General features: G+C 38.6%; 1 protein-coding gene across 2 annotated transcripts in view; it reads left to right on the top strand.

Annotated features, from left to right (window-relative positions):
• The window catches only part of pcdh11 (protocadherin 11), a 205,278-nt gene extending 187,297 nt beyond the window's left edge, over positions 1 to 17,981 (top strand). For both annotated transcript variants that reach the window (XM_077236016.1, XM_077236017.1), the window contains exon 6: positions 15,179 to 17,981. In XM_077236016.1, coding sequence (XP_077092131.1) covers positions 15,179 to 15,570 — 392 coding nt within the window. In that variant the 3' untranslated portion in view covers positions 15,571 to 17,981. The remainder of the gene's footprint in view (positions 1 to 15,178) is intronic.
• The last annotated feature ends 2,272 nt before the right edge of the window (positions 17,982 to 20,253 follow it).

Below are 20,253 nucleotides of genomic sequence, written 5' to 3'. Positions count from 1 at the left end.
TAACGGAGACAACATCTCCTCCAAGTTGAGAAATGTTCAAACCATCTCAAACAGACACCCTCACAGCACTCAGGTTATTCTTAGCTCTTTTTCAGAGAATTGGACGTGGACCTTCTTTGAATCAGATGTCGAATAGAAAGCGCATCACTCTGAGGCATATATCATGAACACAATAAGACCCTGAAGGTTGTTTATTAAATATTCCTAACAGCTAATTAACCACCCCCACTTCTCTGGATCGGCATTGTTAACGATTCCATCATTTGCTGGTACATTTATTTTGCGAGACAATGGAGTGAGCGTGGCAGCTAGCCTTCTGTCCTGCCAGTAAAGGCTTGAAAGATGGTCCACCTTTGATGCCATGTACTCGCTATCTGCCTGACCATAGAGGCAGTTACCAAAATATATTGCTGAGGGGAAAAGAACAAATCACAAGTGACTAGCAGATATATTGCAGATCCGGAGGCATAGTTTATTCCCTCCCGTCCCAAAGGAGTTTATTTGAAGGTATGGACTATTGTGTGTTAAAAGTTAAAAGCCCACTGGTGTTCCTGTATACGATACTACTATGGCTGCAGTATGAAAGTGTTTCAGGCCATACATCTGCACAAAACCAATACGCATGAATTTGACGTCTAAACCAGTTTTGGATCTTTTATGTTATTTTCCCCATATTTGATATCATATTTCCCCACAGAAATGTTGCATTGTAGTAAACACATCAAAAACAGCCCTAACAGAATACCCAATAGCTTAAAGCCTATCTGCAGATGTTCTTGGCAAACCTTAAAACATATTTTGAGGACTACCAATGGTAACTGAGTTCAAATCAGTCACCATGGAGAACATCCCAGCTTTACAAACTGATATGAATGGCGCCTGAGTTTTCGAGTAGGCAGTGCATGGCTCTGTCTGTGCCCTTACCTCCAAAGCTTTCTGTAATCTCTCACACATATTGCTTCATCCATCTTTGTTATCTCTTCATAAGAGCACCAGCTCTGTATACAAGGCGGATATTTTACCCCAAAGAAATTGTTTCCTTCCTTTTACATTTCAAAAAGTGTTGCCCATTGAACATTTCACTTTGAGATTTCTGCACATATGTAAATTCGGCCTTTTACTTTGCTTTTGTCCAGATTGGAGGTACACACTGGTCTGTTTTATCTTCCCATAAATAAGATAAATTTTGAAGCGCATTATGCGTTATGCTCTTTATATGGCAACGTTAATGTATTTGGTCTTGCCGGGCTAGATCTGCAACACTGCTGTTGATTATTGCTGCTGCAGTGGAACTGTGGACTTCCTACTGCTAATAGATACACAGACTTGCTGCAGTGAGCATGTAAGATATGCTGCTGCTGCTGCATAAATAGACATACAGTATCTAAATCTAGTAGCAGATCTAGGCAGGTGGAGCTGGGGGAGGTGGAGGGTTTCAGGAAAACTCTGCTGGATCAACCTACAAAAAAATAGGGCCCTATGATTTCCGCGATCCGAAAAACGTGGACAGAATTGCAGAATCCAGTCATAAAAATGGAATTTACAGGATAACGTGGAATTTCGCGGAATTTGACACATTTTTGATGAATAAAAAAAAAAGCAGGGCAGTCACACTTAAACTGAATCGTACTTGTAGATTTAAAGATCATGCTTTCCCCTGTTATGGTTGAATCACGGAAGCTACACCAGATATTTTGCCAAGAGATCTCTATTTATTATTTAACATACATGTATCAAACAGAGAGAAACAGGCATATAAGAATAAGGCTATAGGTGAGGAGGTCTTCATTCCAGATTTCTCTGTTCCCCATTTCTCTATCCTCTCACCCCATCATGCCAGCTGTAAATGGTTTCTCTGTGTTTCACCTTCCTCTCACCCCGTCAAGCCTTGTTTCTCTGAGTCAGTACAGTAAGAATTGAGCTTATATACACCACTCTGGGTCTAACAACTTCTTTGTAAGGTATCAAAACATGTTGCTTATGTTTAAAAATAGAACGTATACCTCATACTTACACATGGCACAAACCACTTTCCATATTAAGAAAATTCCGTTCAGTGTATACATTTGTTGTACATTGCATCAGTGGAAACATTCCTTCCCTTGTAAAGTATATGCCAACTGTACACATTTGAAGTATCATCATCAGTGGAACATCTCTGCTCAGTGAAAATGTTGCATTGCAAACAAAATATAGCTCATCCCATATCTCTGCTCAGCACACATGTACAAACATATTCTGACTTCACAAAATATTTTATGAAATTATTATGAAAATGAATACAGAAAAATAATACTAAAAAATGACATTAAACAATAACATTTTAGTCTTCAGTTATATAGACTAGTGTCTTTGAATTTTACACTGCAAAAAGACTATTTAAATATGAATCCTACATGTGCTGCTTATCTCTGTGAAAAATGAATGGCGCAGGTGAATGTGTTTTCAGCCTCTATATGAGGACATAAATGCATGAACTTCATCTCTAGAGCCGCTCTGAGAGTCACTTCATGAGCATTTTACCATTTCATTTGAAAAAAAAAAATATCGTCATATCATACACACACAGAAACTCAAAGGTCTCCACGGCAACCCGTCAAAATATAAGTTTGATTTAACTTGAAGTTGTGACAGAAATATATTACTGTTGTAAAGTAGAATTTACCTACGTCTCAATCAGTCGGGATTTCTTTAAGACTGCAAGGGAAGCTCGGCTTCCCCTATAATGTCAAAATATGTATGGTCAAATATGTGCTATTGTGTTCACATTTTATTGACTAAAATGCATTAGAACACGTTCATCTCGAAGACGAGTTCGGTCAGAATCAGCTACATTTAACAGGTCGGCTGACTCTATTCCCTTCTCATACATTCCCGTAGCGTGAATTTCCCTGTTGAAGCCTAGCGTCCATTGACTTCAATGGGGCTGCTTTGAATAGTTTTTTTCAGTGTTTCGAAACTAGATGGTCATTGGACAAATGCTGGGATTATGTCCCGCCCACGGACGCTCAGCGTCTCTGGGGGTGAATGTAGGAGTGGGCTGGCCAGGACTCCGGGCTTCTGCGTGACGATTGAAGGGTATGTCGAAAGACTGCATCTCCTTTTGATTGACAGCGATTTTGTACTATAAGAAGTCGCTGACGCTGAAGCTATTCAAGCTCAGTCCCGTCGCGGATTTTGCAAGTGTTGTCGAAAGACAAACTGCTGCAACCTATATCTTGGTATTTGCTTGGCGAAATTGCTAGCCAATTTTCATCATACATTTCACACAATTATACACCACATTCCTTGTTTCAGTTTAACCTAAATCCCACTTTTCCTCCGTCAAGTTTAATATCTTTTTTTATATTGTTTGTTCATTCATTCATTCATACACCTTCCCCTCTTTGAAAGACCAGCAGCCTCCTCTCGTCTCAATGTAAGAACAATACTAACACTAACACAAATATTACCATCAAACTTGTATTTTAATAATGTATTTGAACTTTTGCCGTATTTTTGATTAAATAAATGCAGACTTGGTGAGCAAAAGTGACTTCTTTCAAAAACATTAACATTTTAATGTTTCCAAAATTTTGACAGGTCTGTAAGAAATTAGTCACTACGTACTAACTATTGATATGGCATATTTGTGTTTTCAAAAACTTCTTTGTCACACCACTCAATTATGGCACTTTTTCACTGCATGGTACGTTACGGTTCGGTTCGGTACGGCACGCTTTGGTGCTTTTCCACTGCATGGTACAGTACGGCTCGGCTCGGCACGGCTCACTTGTGGCGGTTTTCCACTGCATGGTACGGTACGGTACGGCTCGCTTTAAATGGTACCACCTCTGTTGAGGTTCCAAGCATACCGTACCGATACTAAAATGTGACGTGGAAGCACTGTAGATCACTGATTGGTCAGACAGACAGAATCGTCACTACCAGCGTCATTGTATTTGCGAGACATCAAACCCGCTAGATTTAAATAGCCAGTAACAGCCTCCAATGTTTTAAAACTACCTGCTTGACTTGCTTGAAGAAAAAAAACTTCCAAAAAAGAAATGGCTGAATCGTGGTCAGTGGACGAGAAGCGCACACGTTCCTCTTGTTAGTTGCCGAGGAGCGGATAAACTATAACGATCAGTCATAATCCCACCCACTTTGAAGCGGAACTAACTGCAGTGGAAAAGCAACCGAGCTAAAGCGAACCGAGCCGCGCCGCGCCGCGCCGAGCCGCGCCGAGCCGAGTCGTACCACGCAGTGGAAAAGCAAAGCGAGCCGAACCGTGCCGCGCCAAGCCGAACCATACTGAGCCGTACCGAGCCGTACCATGCAGTGGAAAAGCGCCATTAATTAGTCACAGGAGCATTTACCATAAATAGCAAATGTCATTAAAATGGTCAAATAAAAGTTGCAGCACCTGAAATATGCACTCCCCCTTACACATTATACATTCATGTTTATTTTAACCTCAATCTAGTGTATCATAGGGTGTTAAAAATACATAAACAGTCATCACTGGAACTTTCACCATTTATTTTGGGGTATTTGTGTTTTTTTACATTTCAAATTGTGGCTGAATGTATTGCTTCTCTTCACACACTGGCCCATGTACACAATAAGTCCTCCTGGCAGGGAGGGAGAGCGCAGCATGGATCTTGTAGCACTCTCTATGTTATTATCATGATCAGTGCTGATTGCTGATTGTTATGGTGTTTGTACCTCTCTTCTATTCAGCCCATGCTGTGTGTTTGGGCAGTGCTGATTGTGTTGATGCTAACACCCCCTCCTCTTGTCTTCCTAATGGAGGAGAGGTCTGAACATACGAGAGGAGAGGAGAGGAGAGGTAGGACCACACCAGGCATAATGAACACCAGACAATCAAGACCATCAGTCCACAGGAGAGGGGGAGGAGGGGTGGGGGTGTGTGGGGGATTCAAGTAGCTAGAGGAGTAGAGCGTAGCCAATCTTTTGTCCCCTCCAAAAAAAGAGCTTCAATTTCCTTTACCTCTCATTCCCAACTTTAAACACATGGAGAGAGGGATGTTTGGAAAGATAGGACCATCAGCGTCTTATTCTTCGAGTGTGTGAGTGGCAGCACGAAGATTTACTTATTTATATATATTTTTTATTTACAGATCAGACACCAAATTGAATCTTTTATCCCCTGCTTGTTTTTAATCAACACTAACAAAAGAAAAGACAGGGTTGAGAATTTGACCCGCCGTGTACAGGGGACAACCTCTTTCTGTGGTCACTTTGTCTCTGATTTTGTTCTGTTATTTGTTTTGCTGTTTTAATCTCAGCCAAGTCAATAATATTCTTTGTTGTCTGAAAATGGTGTGATGGGAGAAAAAAAGGTCTCCCTCTTTTGTTGAAATTACCTGGCTGTGACTTCTCTCTCCTCAGGACTCGGGGATGAAGTAATCATTAAATGTTGTTTTCTGCCCGCAATTACTTTCAGTTGCATTGGGTCAAACACAGCATGGATAGAGAAGAGAGTGAGGTGAGATGGAGAGGCGCGTGTGTGAATGAGGAAAAGAGGAAGTAGACTTGGAGAAGTTTGATACTGTATATATTTGGGGTCTGTAAGATTTTGAAAGAAGTCTCTTTTGCTCACCAAGGCTGCATTTATTTAATTAACTGTTTTCTATGGTAATATATTTTAAAATTAAATTTATTCCTGTGATGCAAAGCTGAATTTTCAGCATCATTACTCCAGTCCTCAGTGTCACATGATCCTTCAGAAATCATTCTAATATGCTGATTTGCTGCTCAAGAAACATTTCTGATTATCATTATGTTTTTAATATCATTATGTTGAATTATGTTGTATGCTGCTTAATATTTTTTGTATAAACCAAAATTAAATAATTTAAAGCATTCAAGTATTCATTTCTAACCAAAAAAAAAAAAAAAGAATCCAAATTTTTGAACGGTACTATGGTATGTTATTTTTCAATGGTACTTGAATGGTGTCTTTACGAATGGTGATATTTTGGCACTTAAAGAGATGCACTTTAAAAATTATAATTTACTCAACCGAATGTTGTTCTTAAAGATATTATATGTTATGATATTCGGTAACACTTTATTTCGATAGTCCACTTTAGACATTCTACTAACTATAAGTAACTTTGCAGCTACATGTCAACTAACTATCATTAGAGTACTACCTGATATTCAACTGTAGTTACATTCTTTTTTTTTGGATGAACTAATCCTGTAACTAATCCACACTCACATTCCTCAGATAAATATAAAACCATATGGGTTTTGCTCAACAAAAAAAAAGATGTTTTTTTTTTCAGAACTTCACTTTTTCCAGCCATTTTAGCTATTACTTTTAACCAAGTGGTCCCAAGATGATTTTTAGTGGATGTATGAAGTCGGTTCGGTTAAAGTTCACACAGGTATCCTATTGCAGACTCACCACAGGTGTAGTTTATCACATTAACGTTCGACTAACGTTTGACAACTATAAAAAGACAAAATACTTTTTGTATTTTGTATTAAATAATTTCAGACTATTTAGCAAAAATGTATAAGTCTTAATTCTTCCACAGCCAATTTTTTATGAATGTAACGTATAAGCAAACATAATAATTGTCTGATTAAATACAAAACCACTTTTAAGTATCCTCAGTGACACAGACAGGTCACTGTTGTTGTTATTAATGTATCTGTATGACAGCACTCTCACTGTGATTACGCTCGTGTTGTAAGCCATGTCTGTTGTGCAGGTGTGAAAGATTATAAACAACTAGTGAATTGAGAAGATACAAGCCTGAACATTTGCCAAGCGTAAAGCTGATGCTTCCCTTTGTAAGATGCTCTTTTTCATGAGTAGAAATCTTCTGTGCCAGATTTTTATTCAAATACAGGAAACTGCACATGTGTTGCACAAGTTTTTTTTTTTTTTTACTGCCGACTAACAGATGGTGGGATGTGTACTTTATGTATTCAGGGGGCCATTATTCAAAAAAAAAAAAAAAACCTTTTCTGCTGGACCCTAGAGCAACTCAGCTGTGCAATAGTGAATTATAACTTCCCGATGAAACTGTCATGCTGTTTATCAATCAGTCATTTAATCTCAACGAGGGCATTTTTCATCATAAACTATAGGTATTGAATTCCTCAACTCTCTATTTTTCTCTATTCAGTCTTCAATCAAGTCAGTAATTGCACTGAATAACAAGTTAGGGTAACACTTTAGAGTAGGTTCATAATTTAATAGTTGCTTATTAGCATGCATATTACTGTCATATTTGCTGTTTATTAGTACTTATAAAGCATATATTAACGCCTTTTTCTGCAAGACCATATTCTATTCCCTTAACCCTATCCCATTCGTAAAAAATAACCACTCCAACAACTACTTACTATCAATAAGCATTTATTAGGAGTTTATTGAGGGAAAACTCCCAGTAATATAGTGAATATGTGTACCCTAATGTAAAGTGTGACACAAGTTGATAAAATATTTTTATCAATTTTAGTCAAACTAATTGCATAATAATTATTTAATCAGCACATTTAACAACACATACAAGTATTTGCAGAAAAAACGCCCCCACAATCAAGATGATTTCAAGACATTAATGTAACAGTCAAGTAAATAGAAATTGACTTTAAAAGTTGGTATATTGTTTTATTTCCACATTGTTGACCATAAGTTATAGCCTAGTTCTTGTAGTCTGTCTGTGCTGTTTTTTCCGTTGTTTGTGAATGTACATGTGGCTCAGACTATTGTCTTTTGCCATTGTCTCACACTTAGCTGTATTTCCAGGGACTTGCACTACATTATAGGTAGAATTACAGGCTTTAATTAGTCCTTATTGCAGAATTTAGCTACGGATCAGAGGGCATGCAGTTATTTTTGTGTTAACACATTAGTTTAATGTTTAATCATACACACGTGTGTGTGTGTGTGTGTGTGTGCGTGTGTGTGTGCGTGTGTGTGTGTGTGTGTGTGTGTGTGTGTGTGTGTGTGTGTGTGTGTGTGTGTGTGTGTGTGTGTGTGTGTGTGTGTGTGTGTGTGTGTGTGTGTGTGTGCGTATATACTACTATTTTATTAAATTGTATAATATTCAATTATTTCATAATGCAATTCTTAACAGATTATTAGTCAACATAAATTCCATGAAATGTTGAGTTATATATTTTCATGATTGTGCATTGGCTAACAATTTAATTTAATTTGTTAACGAAATGTATTATAAATTATTATCATTAAGATTAATCCAGAAAGCAGGACTCGTAAAGATACTGAAAACCTCCATATGGAAAATATGTTGTATGGCGCCACGCAGCCCGGAATTTCCTTAACATATTGCAGTTGCTGGAGTGTTGCATGCCCCTGGCCTCCAGTTGTAATTTATTTTTGCGATGCATGTCACACTTTACATCCCACTGTACATTTGTACATTTGGGACTTCATGAATATATAATAGCAAAGAGCAGCATGAAATCATACGGATCTCCTCTGCAAAAGTAAAAGTGTAAATCACTCATAAGCAGCGATGAAATACGAGAGTGGTGCTGGAGTGGAGCTGGTGATGAAATGCATCTAGCCTGGAGTAAGTGCCCTTTCCCTGATTCATGAGAATGAAAAGTGGGCCTCTTATTTCACCTGATGGTTGTGTCCAACCCGTTGAGTGAAAAATGGCATCTTTCCCCTTGTAAAACACCCATGGGGTTAAATAGCTCCATTATTATTAATGACCATCCATTTGCCAATCTAGATGTGGAGTCAGAGTGGGTGTGTAATAAAATGATAAAGTCCATGTAATTACAAACTCAATTATTATCTTTCAAATTTCATTTTGTTTGACAGCATGAGATTTGTTTGAAGTTTATGCTCTTTGTTTAATCTGTATTACACGCATATACAGAGACTGAGACCACATTGAACATTTAGAATTCAAGATCTAATTTAAAGTTCACTAATTCTAGTCCACTAATCAAATAAGTATATCTGTGACGCTGACCATATTTTATCCTTCACAGATGGTGAGTTGGTTGTTGCTGAATAGTGAGATGCTTATTGCTCTCAGTTTATAGTCAATCACACAATGTGTGTTTTCCCAACCAGTAGTTTTGGTTTCCAACAAACATCTTGTTCAAAACCCTCTTAGGGTGTACTCACACTAGGCACGGCCATGAACCGGGCCCGAGTACGATTGTCCCCCCTCCCCACTCCCCCTCTGGCCTGCACTCACATAGGGTTTCAGCATTCGTGCCGGAGCACGCTTACGTCAGTATGGTGCGACGGTTTTGGGATAAACAAGAAGAGCGGCGCTTTCTGAACACAATGGAGTCCATCGCTCTGTTTTCTTTGTGGATAATTTTGTGTCGTTTGGTCCACGGTGGTCCACAGCCCTCTCACAGCCTGTTGTTAAACAGATGTGTCGCCTTAGTGGCGCGAAAATTTTCACGTAATCGTGCTGCTCGTATGAGGAGGTTTGCAAGGTACCAGCTGAAGTGCAGCAAGGACTCTGCAGCTTTGATTACGGACTACAGTTACCGTACATCACGCGTCCTGTTCCGTCCTCCAGCACGGTTAGCACTCACACTGCATGCGAACCGCGCCCGAGTCCAACTGAACCGTGCTCTGGCCCACCTCTTCCAAGCGGGCCAGGGCCGGCTAATCGAGCCGCGCCCGGGCATGGTTCGGAGCACTCACACTAGTCAAACGAACCGCGCTTTGGTGGTCATACGCACTCGGGCACGGTTCAAACTGGCTAGTGTGAGTACACCCTTAAATGAATGAGCTAATTTAGTTAGTTAGCTAGTTATTCATTCACTAATGTGTAAACGTATTACTAACTAACGTGTAATGGAAAATAACCTACATTAAACAAATACAATGCTAAATAGCAGTAGTTTCACTGGTGTTCTCAGAATTTTGGATCCCACTGAATACTCTTTTATTTTACAGTATGCATGCATACAAAAACTTTTAGATTTTATTTTATTTTTTGGACGGGCCAAGAAAGTCCAGCTCTTTTTAAGTTTGTCAGCTGATTAAACTGCAATAATATCCTTAGTTTAGTATGCTTATTCTCTCTTGTCATGTTCTTCTCTTGTCCCCAAGGGTTCTAATTGTGCTCATATCAAGTGCACCAATTAAATACATGTAAAATGTGCATACATGGCTGAAAGGATACTATACTTTGATCAAATATGCCACAGTCTACCCCCTCTGTGGGTATGTTTTGACTCCATGAAGACTCATTACTTGATCATTTGCATTTTGAAAAAAAAGCACCACCCTTAAACCTTTGCCATGATCTCTCATGAAACTTTTATTTGTGCCGTTCAACACAACTAAAAAAAAAAAAGTAAAAAAATATAAAACATACAGACACTAACAGCAATGTTACACTGAAGCCTGTATTACACTTTTGAAATAAGACTCTATGCGTATTTAATTAAAAATCAAGGCTGAATTCTTTCGTTTGACATAAAGCTCGCTGCATCACACAGAAACGTGCTGTAGGTGCTACTGAGCCTGGTTTTCTTAAGCTTTACAGTCAACCAGATAATGTTTAGACAGGAGAGAGAGAGATAGAGAGAGAGGGAGAGAGAGAGAGCGGGGAGCGATGATGTTCTGTATTTATGCAATTAGCCCTCTAATTGGTAGTAATGGGTTTGCACATGCTAACATAATGACTTGAGTAATCATCTCTGTGGTATCCTTGATGTAAATCCCATCAAGATATATTCAGGTCGTGCTGCTTTGCTTAACAGCCCTGTCAGAAATTGTCATTCGTGCTTATTGTCTGACTTCAGCATGTCTGTGTGCTGTGAACACTTCCTGTCTAGAAGTGACCCATACTGTCATATTGCGTGCTTTCAGTTCCTTTGGATAAATGTCACTATACCCCAGCAAAATGTCTGTTAATTTTATGTTAACTGTTTTTCCTTTCCACAACAGCATTTGTTGTTGTACTACATGGTATCTTTGTATAAATGATGAGATGTCACATTTAACAAACTCTGTAACAATAACTTTTCAGTCTTTTTTCTTTCGTTTTAGTTGGGAAAAATAAGCTCAGGTTATGGAACAAAAGATTAGGCCTTTGAGGTTTGTCATACGGGAGCAATCTGATTACCAATCTCTGACGACAGTGTTAGACAATGTTTGCAGGGAAAGATTGAAAACATCTTCAAGCGTTCGCACCGCTGTAATTACAAGTGTGAATCAGCCCGGGACTTCAATCAATAACCAGTGGCCATTTTGCGAAATGTTTCAATCTACAGACAATTTGCTTTGAATGCGAGCAATTATTAGAAGCCCTATTACTCTCAGAGTAAATAGGCTTGGCATTTTTAAGCGAATGTTTTGTGGTAATGTAAATATCATTTACCCCACACAGCATTCAACTTCAGCCAATCATCTGCAGGAGATCTTTGTGGAGAAATTAAAAATGCTGTCTTCTACCCCCAAACGCAAGGTTTTCCGACAAGCATTTATGTATGCGGAGACCGGTGCACATGGCGTCTGATTCTTTTTTAAAAGCTCGACGGGAGAGTAGTGATACCCCCTGAATACAAAAGCACTTAAACAGCATCAGAGTGAGCCGCTGCCTCCGGCTGACGAAAGCATTCAGCGCTGTCACCAACATCAGTCAAGCAGTACTAGTCCCTGTGGTGGAGAAACTGATATGGACTACATTTTTGGAGCTGTTTAATGTGAAATATCACATGCGAAAAATAGTAGCTCTCCTGGCTGTTGACATAGCGCCACTGACAGCTCGTGCTGTGCCTCTGCACGCTGGAAAGCCACGCAGCGTGGATTCAAAACACCTTTTACACATAATGTAATTGCGCGCACACTCTCCTCTGGTTGTGCTGATTGACTTCACACATGCACGCACACACAGACCTGCTGGGCAAATGCACTGAAGTTGTCTACGGACTTGTGCTAGGGCCGCTACATGTGTCTGCCTGCGCAAGTATCTGCCCACCGTGGCGTGATGCGCTCAGCCCTCAAAAGAACAATGGCTCTGAAAGACACCTCCAATTTCCAAAGCAGCTCTGGGGTGATTTACAGCAGCCTCCGAGAGTAACCTGGCCAGGACTCATTCTGCTTGCTCAGAGAGTGAGTGAGCGGCATCATTTTTCCTTAATGAAGTTAGTGACCCTCTGAAAGGTGACACGTTTACCGCTCCACTGATTTATGCACTGATGCTCTGAGGCAGAGTAAAGACCGGGAGGATGTGGCCTCTCTCTCTCTATCTCTCTCTCTCTCTCTCTCTCTCTCTCTCTCTCTCTCTCTCTCTCTCTCTCTCTCTCTCTCTCTCTCTCTCTCTCTCTCTCTCTCTCTCTCTCTCTCTCTCTCTCTCTCTCTCTCTCCTTTATTTCTATTTCTAGCTTTCTATATTTGTGCTATTCTGTCCAGTTCCCTGGTATTAAAACAAACCGACATGCAAAATACAAGCATATTACTGCTCTGTTCCAAAACCTAGTAAGCTGTTTAGTTTTTTCCCCATAATCAAGGGTAGGCATTCAGTGCATGTGATTTAAATATCAGCATTAGCACAATATGCTGTACATGTACTGTACTGTATGTGCAGCCAAATGTTTTTAAACATGCATACTCTATGCTTAGATCGCTCATGCGCCTTGAATTTTTTGCACTGCTTAGTTTGTCCACAAGGCAACAACACTGCCCTGACAAAAAAGAAATGGAAGAGACAGAACAACAACAAACTACTGGAGATGCAACAACAGTAGATGGGGATTAATGCCTCATTCAAGATGAAGTCGGAGGTGGGAATATCCAAGTTGAATATTTCCAATTATTGCAAAACCATAAATTAAAGTTCTGTAGTCCCAAAATCAGTATATTGCCATTCAAGTGAACTTTTATGGAATGTAGATTAAATAGTACATTATTCCAGACTTTAGCTCTAGATTCATGTCTATCTAATTATTGAACAAGTAAAACAGGTAGGCGTTTATTTATACACAAACTATTGTTATGTATTACATATTAAATGTTCTTAAAATACATGCAGCAGAATACATAAGTGTATTATTTTTACATTCCACATCAACCAGCTCTGTATGCTAATTGGTCACCTCCATCTTGGAAATTACATCAAATGAAGCTTCACACTGAGGTTGGGGTTGTCTGACTTGTAGTGGCATTCCAGATGTTATTTTTCATTGGGAGGAATTAATCTGTTAAACTGTTTTTATTAGTGTTTCTTCAACACTGAACACTGTTTATTTGTAATTAACATTTCTAGGAATTATTGGCAGATCTTTATGTTTATTAGCATTACTGTGGCTCAAATCCTACAATTCCTCAGTGGTGGACAGTAACGAAGTAAACATAATTTGTTACTGTACTTAAGTAGCTTTTTTGCGTATCTGTACTTTACTGAAGTATTTCAATTTGGGGAGACTTTTACTTTAACTCCACTACATTTCAGTGTCAAATATCTTACTTTTTACTCTACTACATTTTCTAAATCAGTCGTTCCTTTTTATTTATGAGTGGATAAAAACGTAACTGGTCAAATTAGCCACCAATCACAGTACAGCGTGAATGTAAATGTATTATACATTATGGGAACAGTACCCTTCCCTCCAAAATTAAACACACAAAGAAATTTATTCAATTCAAATATATATGACTAATTAATGTCATTTTGTTAATAGATTGGTGTGCCAAGAGTGACATTAGTCTTCACGTAGACTGAGTTAAGCAAGAGTCTTGTGACAAATTGTAATAGGACATTATAGCCATAAAAAAATCATAGTACTTGGATACTTAAGTACATTTGAAGGCAAATACTTTTGTACTTTTACTCAAGTAAATGTTTAAAGACAGCACTTCTGCTTTTACTTGAGTAATATTTTACCTTGAGGATCTTTACTTTAACACAAGTACATGGTATGTGTACTTCGTCCACCACTGCAATTCCTGTCAAATAAGTAAATGGATCATTCAACAGGTTTGCCATCTTGGAACTGTCAACATTTCAGGCATTAACAAATCCATGAGTTTTCGTTGAAAATATTGCAATATTATAATATTATAGATATCTTTGGCTCAAACAGTAAATAATGTTGCTAGCCAGACACAGCAAGGTCATGGGTTCAATTCCCAGGAAATGCATGAACTGGTCAAATGTATTAAGTGCAGTGTAAGATAAATGCGTAAATATTTATTCTGTATTGCTGCTGTTCAATATTTTCTGAGTTCCCTTTGCATGATATTTGTTGGAAAACTATATTGGCTCCTGGTGATAAAAATAAAAACAACCCAAGCATGTAGTGCAAGAGGAACCAGACTTAGTCGTTTTTAATTATTTCTTACACCTTTACTTATGCAAATATGCTAAATAATTTCTAGATGACTGCTTGGAGGGGGGACCAGTGATGTTCATCCCCTTTTCTTAGTGGGTTAAGATATAAATGTGCCGCTGTAGGGCTCTCGCCTGCCTCCGCGAGCACTGTTTTACATTCTAATTATTAGAGTTGACAGGTTTTATGGCTGGGGCTCAATACTGAGGCCTTTTTCTTGGCACATCTTGCATGTGATGTCAGAGCAGGTTTAATGAGATAAGAAAGTTTGAGTCCTGTAGTTTACTGTTCTCTTTCCTTTGAGTGAATCACATTCTGATGTTCACAGCTACTGTAGGACGTTTGCCAAGCCTAATACTGTACGTGTCTGCTGCGTTAACAAGTAGGCGAAGAAGGAGGAATCGCTGCACTACTGTTTGATTTATCTTAATTGACTTGATTTAAGTGGGAGACATCAGCAGAAGAGAGGTGTGCCACGATGACTGGGATTAAAATAAACAATGGTTTTAGAGCAGTTCATTAATTCTTTAATATGTAAAAAGCCAATCTCAGACACAAACAACAGAGACTTTTTCAAGATTTAATTAAGCTACAGGGAATTCAGCGCATATTGTAGGTAAACACTCAAGACCATGGGAATACCATTTAAATTAAAAGAAACTGGTGTTGTTTTTCTCATTATGAGATGAATTAAACATTTATCACTGCCTTTCATTTCTCTCAGAAGCTGACATTTACAGGTCACCTTTTGATAGCGCCAATTTTTTATTGTCTCCAAGTGCCTTGGCAATAAGAGAAAGTATGATTTATTTTGTCTTCTTGTGTTCACCTCTTGACTGAGCCCTCGCATTTGTCATTTCATCATCCACAGCTATTGAAGTCAACCTGCAGAAGGCTCTCGCCGAAGCCTCGGAGACCTGTACCCAGGAATGTCTGATCCTGGGTCATTCTGACAGCTGCTGGATGCCGCCAGCGCTGACCCAATTCCAGACGTCCGGCGCTGCCACTCTGCCCTCCTTTGGTTTTCAACAAAGCTGGGCGCGGGGGACCAAGCCAGATGGGCGTCACACTCTTGGCAGGTCAGTGCCCAAAGATGATCTGGACAAAGGGAGCAACCGGCCCCAATTCTACAACACACTTGAGAGACACTGCAGCAAGAAAGAGGATACGATCAAGGTCATCCCTCTAGCCAGCTTTTCCGCCACGTCCAGCCCTCAGACGAGCGCGAGCGGAGGAGCCTTCCTGCGCGAGCATCAGCTGTAGAAGCGAGGGTAGGCCTCGGAGCACGGCATAATGAGAGTGATTGAAAACGAAAAGCTGACGGGTTCTGATGATTATTAGCATCTGTCAAACGTTTCTTGACACGTGATGTTTTTAAACACGGCAGAAGGGGAATTTAAAGCAAGGGACAGTAGCTTGCAAGATCCTCAATGAAACTGAAACTGAAACATGTACAGTAGACAAATGGTAGATAGACCAAAGTAGCTACTCAAGTTAAAAATGAAAACAAAAAAAGTGGTTTAAATATGTGTCTTAGTGACAGATTAGTGGCAAATGAATTAAGCTTTACTGTTGATCAAAAGGGACGAGATTTTTATTTCATTTTTTGTGCGCCTTTTAAATGCAACTTGACAGCAAATTACTTTTAAGTGTACACTGCTGGAGGAAATCATTGCATACGTTTACATGCACACCGATATTCCTAGTTAATTATGAAATTGCAGCATTAAAAAAAAACTCATGTAAGCGCCATGTTAAGAAAATGTGTGCATATTCTGCACATTATTTGGTCTAATTACAAATCCGTGTCCTTGCACGTCTGCATTTCAGCAGTTAGCGGTCTTCGCGGGTTTAATTGGTGCTCACTAACGGCAAAGCCAGTGCTTATTTCTTTTTGCTTTGCACATGAACGCCGACACACTCGTAAACAAAACAATGAAAATTAGGCTATGAGTTAAGAACCGCATTTGGAATATTACGACGCATGTAAGTGTAGTCAATAAGGTTAAGTGTTATGTGTGAGCGCTCGGTGACCCTGGTATTTCTTTCGGCTTTGGTGAGGTGTGTCGTTTCCAGCTGAATTTCCGCCTGATTCAGTTTTATTCTGCTAAAGAGACCTAGTTCCATGCCCCTTAATGTGCTGCTTTCTCTGTCAAGACTACAGATACAGCCAAGCCTCTCTGCAAAAATTAGTCTTGCTCGGTGTTAACACAGAAACTTTTATATATTAGGGTGCTTTTTTCTTCTTAAACTTTGACGTTAGCTCTTTTCTCCCTGGTGAGCTTAGAGCCTTCCTCTGATTTTCAGCGTGTTGGTAGTTTCCATGCACCTGACACCCTCTCTCTACCATTATAAGAAAACCACTTATTTTCTACATTATCTCATTAGCTGAGGCACAGACATGGCTAAAGACATGTTTTTTTCGCACCCCTACATCAAGTTTTCCTCTTGATATATATATATAATGTATGCATCACAATAAGTGCCATGGAACCAATTACAAGAATCTCCCAATAGTATAATTTCTTGATCAGTAATCACTGTAACCGTTATAGAAGCCGAGTGCTGCTCTATAATAGGATAATTGGCTACCTTTTGTATGTGCGTGTGTGTGTGCGTATGCGACTGCTCGTTAGCTAAATGGTGCGCACTTCTTTTTAAAACTTACGAAAAAATTAAGCGTTTGTGAGATTTATATATAATGATGTCAAAGAAACAGCCTTAAGATGTAGATGTGTATTGTATGGATGTGATGACTGCTTATTGAAGTAAAAGTTTGCTTACAATCATGTCACATTTTTGTCGAAACATTCAGTATATTCAAACAGAGACATCAAGTAATCCCTTAAAGAGGCTGTGCAGATTGAGAAATCAGCACAAACTGAATTCGCTAACAGTCCTCCTCAGTATATACTGATGATACAGAAATATTTGGGTCAGTGATCCAAAAAATTACTTCAATATGAAGTAGTGTGCATGCCAGCGACAAGAAACGTGTCATAGCGAAGACGTATTGGAGTGTGTTGATGTGAGAGAACTGACAATCACTCCGTCAGCTGTTCCCTAAACAACAGTATAAAATCTGCCGAACACTCATAATGAAGAGGAATAATTGCAGTGTGGGACTCAATGGAAGGAAGCAGTGCCCTGGTGCTAGCTGTGACTGTATTGCTGGGACAAGAGTATTGAGTGACGGTGTAAGGACGGCGACTCAACTCGCACTCTCCTAATCCACACAATAAATCTGAAAATAGCTCGAAAGACAAGGTATGAAATACTAATATTAGTCGTAGTGTCTGTTTTGCATAACACTGTTTGAAAATCTCTGCTTCTGTGTTTATCACACCCCGTAATACCACCTAGTTGCAAATTATTAAAAGATTATCATCAGTTTTTGGAAGTCTTTTAAGCTTCCAATAATTAAAAACAATGAGCTGTAGAGTTTCATAACACATTCAAAATATTTACTTTCTTTTCAGAACTGCATAACTTTAGTGGTTTAACATTCTTAAAGTCAACATGAAATCAAAACTGACCCTATATACTGTCTTAATGCATGTTCTTGCAGTGTCTTTGTGAACAATTCATCTGTACACATTTTTTTTTAACGGAAAAAAATGCTAATCTAGTAGGGGTGTGCAGAGGAGCCAATATTTGTATCTCAATCATACACAAAAAAATATTCGTACCTGTATTCGGGTAATACCGGAAGTGGGCAGTGCTTTAACCAGAAGTTCATAATATTGCTTTTTTAAATGTAATTCTGTTCCCTTCGTGGTTATCATTTAACAAATGTTCCTTCTATATATATATATATATATATATATATATATATAGTAAGTTAACATTTATTTAAATACCTTCTAATATTATATCGGAGCTGATATGCATTCCAATGGCAAATCTGAATAAATGATAAAGAATACATAAATTCTTGCCGTCTTCCAGAGACAGTGAGACAGAGAAACATACCATGTAGCCTATCGTATCATACAAGGTTTAAAAAAATTAAATAGACATCAAGTAGTAGAAAATCTGTATGTTTCGGTCTTAGTTACTCTTGACAGAGAGCTGGTTTGTGAGAGACAGGTAGAGACAGCAACACGGCTATTTGATTTGCGATCGTGTTATGCTTATTTAATTCATTTTTGTATCATATTGTACAAGGTTTAAATAATTTAATGAATTCTGAGAGACACACACTCCTTCTAGACCTTATCCAGAGCAGCGCCATGACAGTTATGAAAGCGAGGCTGTGAGGGATAGACTTACCTTGTTTTCATTTCAGTGGCATCTGCTGTACAAAGCTGTATAAAGCTCCTAGATCACTTATAATTTTCCACAGCTCATGTTGTCTGGAGTTTTTTTCTCTATTGAAATTTCTTGGAAAGATATTTTTGGAGTGTTTTGTCAGCAGAACAATCCAAAAACAACATTAAATAACAGTACAACCAACTGAAGAGATGTCAGTTCACAGCCTCGTTTTAATTCCAGTTAAAAATAGATAGAAACATTTCATGGTCCAGTTATATCGTGATTGATCAAATTAAAACTTCAGTGTTTCCCCGCCAGGTTTTTTTTTTTCTTTTTTTTTTTCGGACACTGCCATGGCCCCCAGAATATTTTATTTTAGAAATATCTGAACATACAGTATATCAAAAGAAAGAAAAGAGCAGATCAGAACTCTGCTTTAAACAAAACCCCGTTTTATTCTAGCTTCAAGCATTCTTTTTTTATCAACACTTGAATGTGGGTAAGTTTCTTAAAAAAAGCAACATTTTGAGCAAAAAGCTGAGAAAATCACGTTTTTGTAAGACTAGATCCAGATCAGATTCAGAACGATGATCAAAACAAAGATGGAGTGGATTGAGTGCAGCTTTCGACACTCCCAATGCTGCACAGTCCAATAGCTCGTCCTGGGTCGACATTTCTATCAGTAACATTAGGCAGTTTTGATTTATATGCTGTTTAATGCCAATCGTGTTATTACAATCAATCAACTTTTATTCAAGACACAAAGGTCCATAGAGACAACACCATACAGATATATATAAATAAATAACAATACAAACAGTAAAAAATGATGCGGAAGTGGCATTACACATATGCAGTTGATTACATATGATATTCACTGTTTCTACATCTTCTACGAATGCGTTTTGATCAGGAGATTCTGTACTCTTTCAGAAGATGTGTAATAGCGCCACCTACCGTATAAAATTGAAAACATGGAAAATACAGTCAGTGGCGAGGAAGCGGTCTCAAATGACGGAAATGTTCGTCAATGGCGGGGAAAGAGTTAAGCCCTGTCTGTTTGTTTTTTTGTTTGTTTTTTTTCATTGAATATTCCATTTCTCTCATAAATTTACCACAGATACAGAATCACATAAATGCTTTGCAAATGCTATTTCATGTTTACTTTAAAAATGTATGGACTTGAAGATAAGTATTTTCTGAAATGGACATTTTTGAGAAGTGGAGCAACTACATTAGTGCCAAAGGTTTACAAAGTAAAAAGGACAAAAAATGTGCGAGATTGAAAACAACAGTTTTTGTTACTGATAAATAAATGCATAGAAAGTTCCAATATGAATGGTTATTCTCCCCTCTAGCACTTTTGTACTTTTCTAAAAAGTTGGTTCCCTGATGTATCATGTAAGCAGCCTCGATAATGAGGTGTTTCTTTCCTCTGAAAAACATTTTTTTTCGTAATTTTCTTCTTTTTTTGCGTTTTTTTCTGGAAAATAATATGGCAGATCATCTCAGTAGTCAGGCATCTTCATTTGCATGTGTTCCAGTTGACCTTCGCTGGCTGACTATGTTCTGCAGCACTAAACCCTTGTTCTGACACTAATCAGAATCTGTGTGCTGTCAAATGGTCATATCTCTCGGGTTGTGTTATAGTTAGTATGAAGGATTAGAATGGCAACACACTTTCAGCATCCA

The sequence above is a fragment of the Siphateles boraxobius genome, unplaced genomic scaffold (genome assembly GCF_051911475.1).
Source record: "Siphateles boraxobius isolate OS27281-9 unplaced genomic scaffold, OSU_SipBor_1 2, whole genome shotgun sequence".
Lineage (NCBI taxonomy): Eukaryota > Metazoa > Chordata > Actinopteri > Cypriniformes > Leuciscidae > Siphateles > Siphateles boraxobius.
Note: the sequence above shows the minus strand (reverse complement) of the source record. Positions and strands in the feature narration are given on the sequence as shown.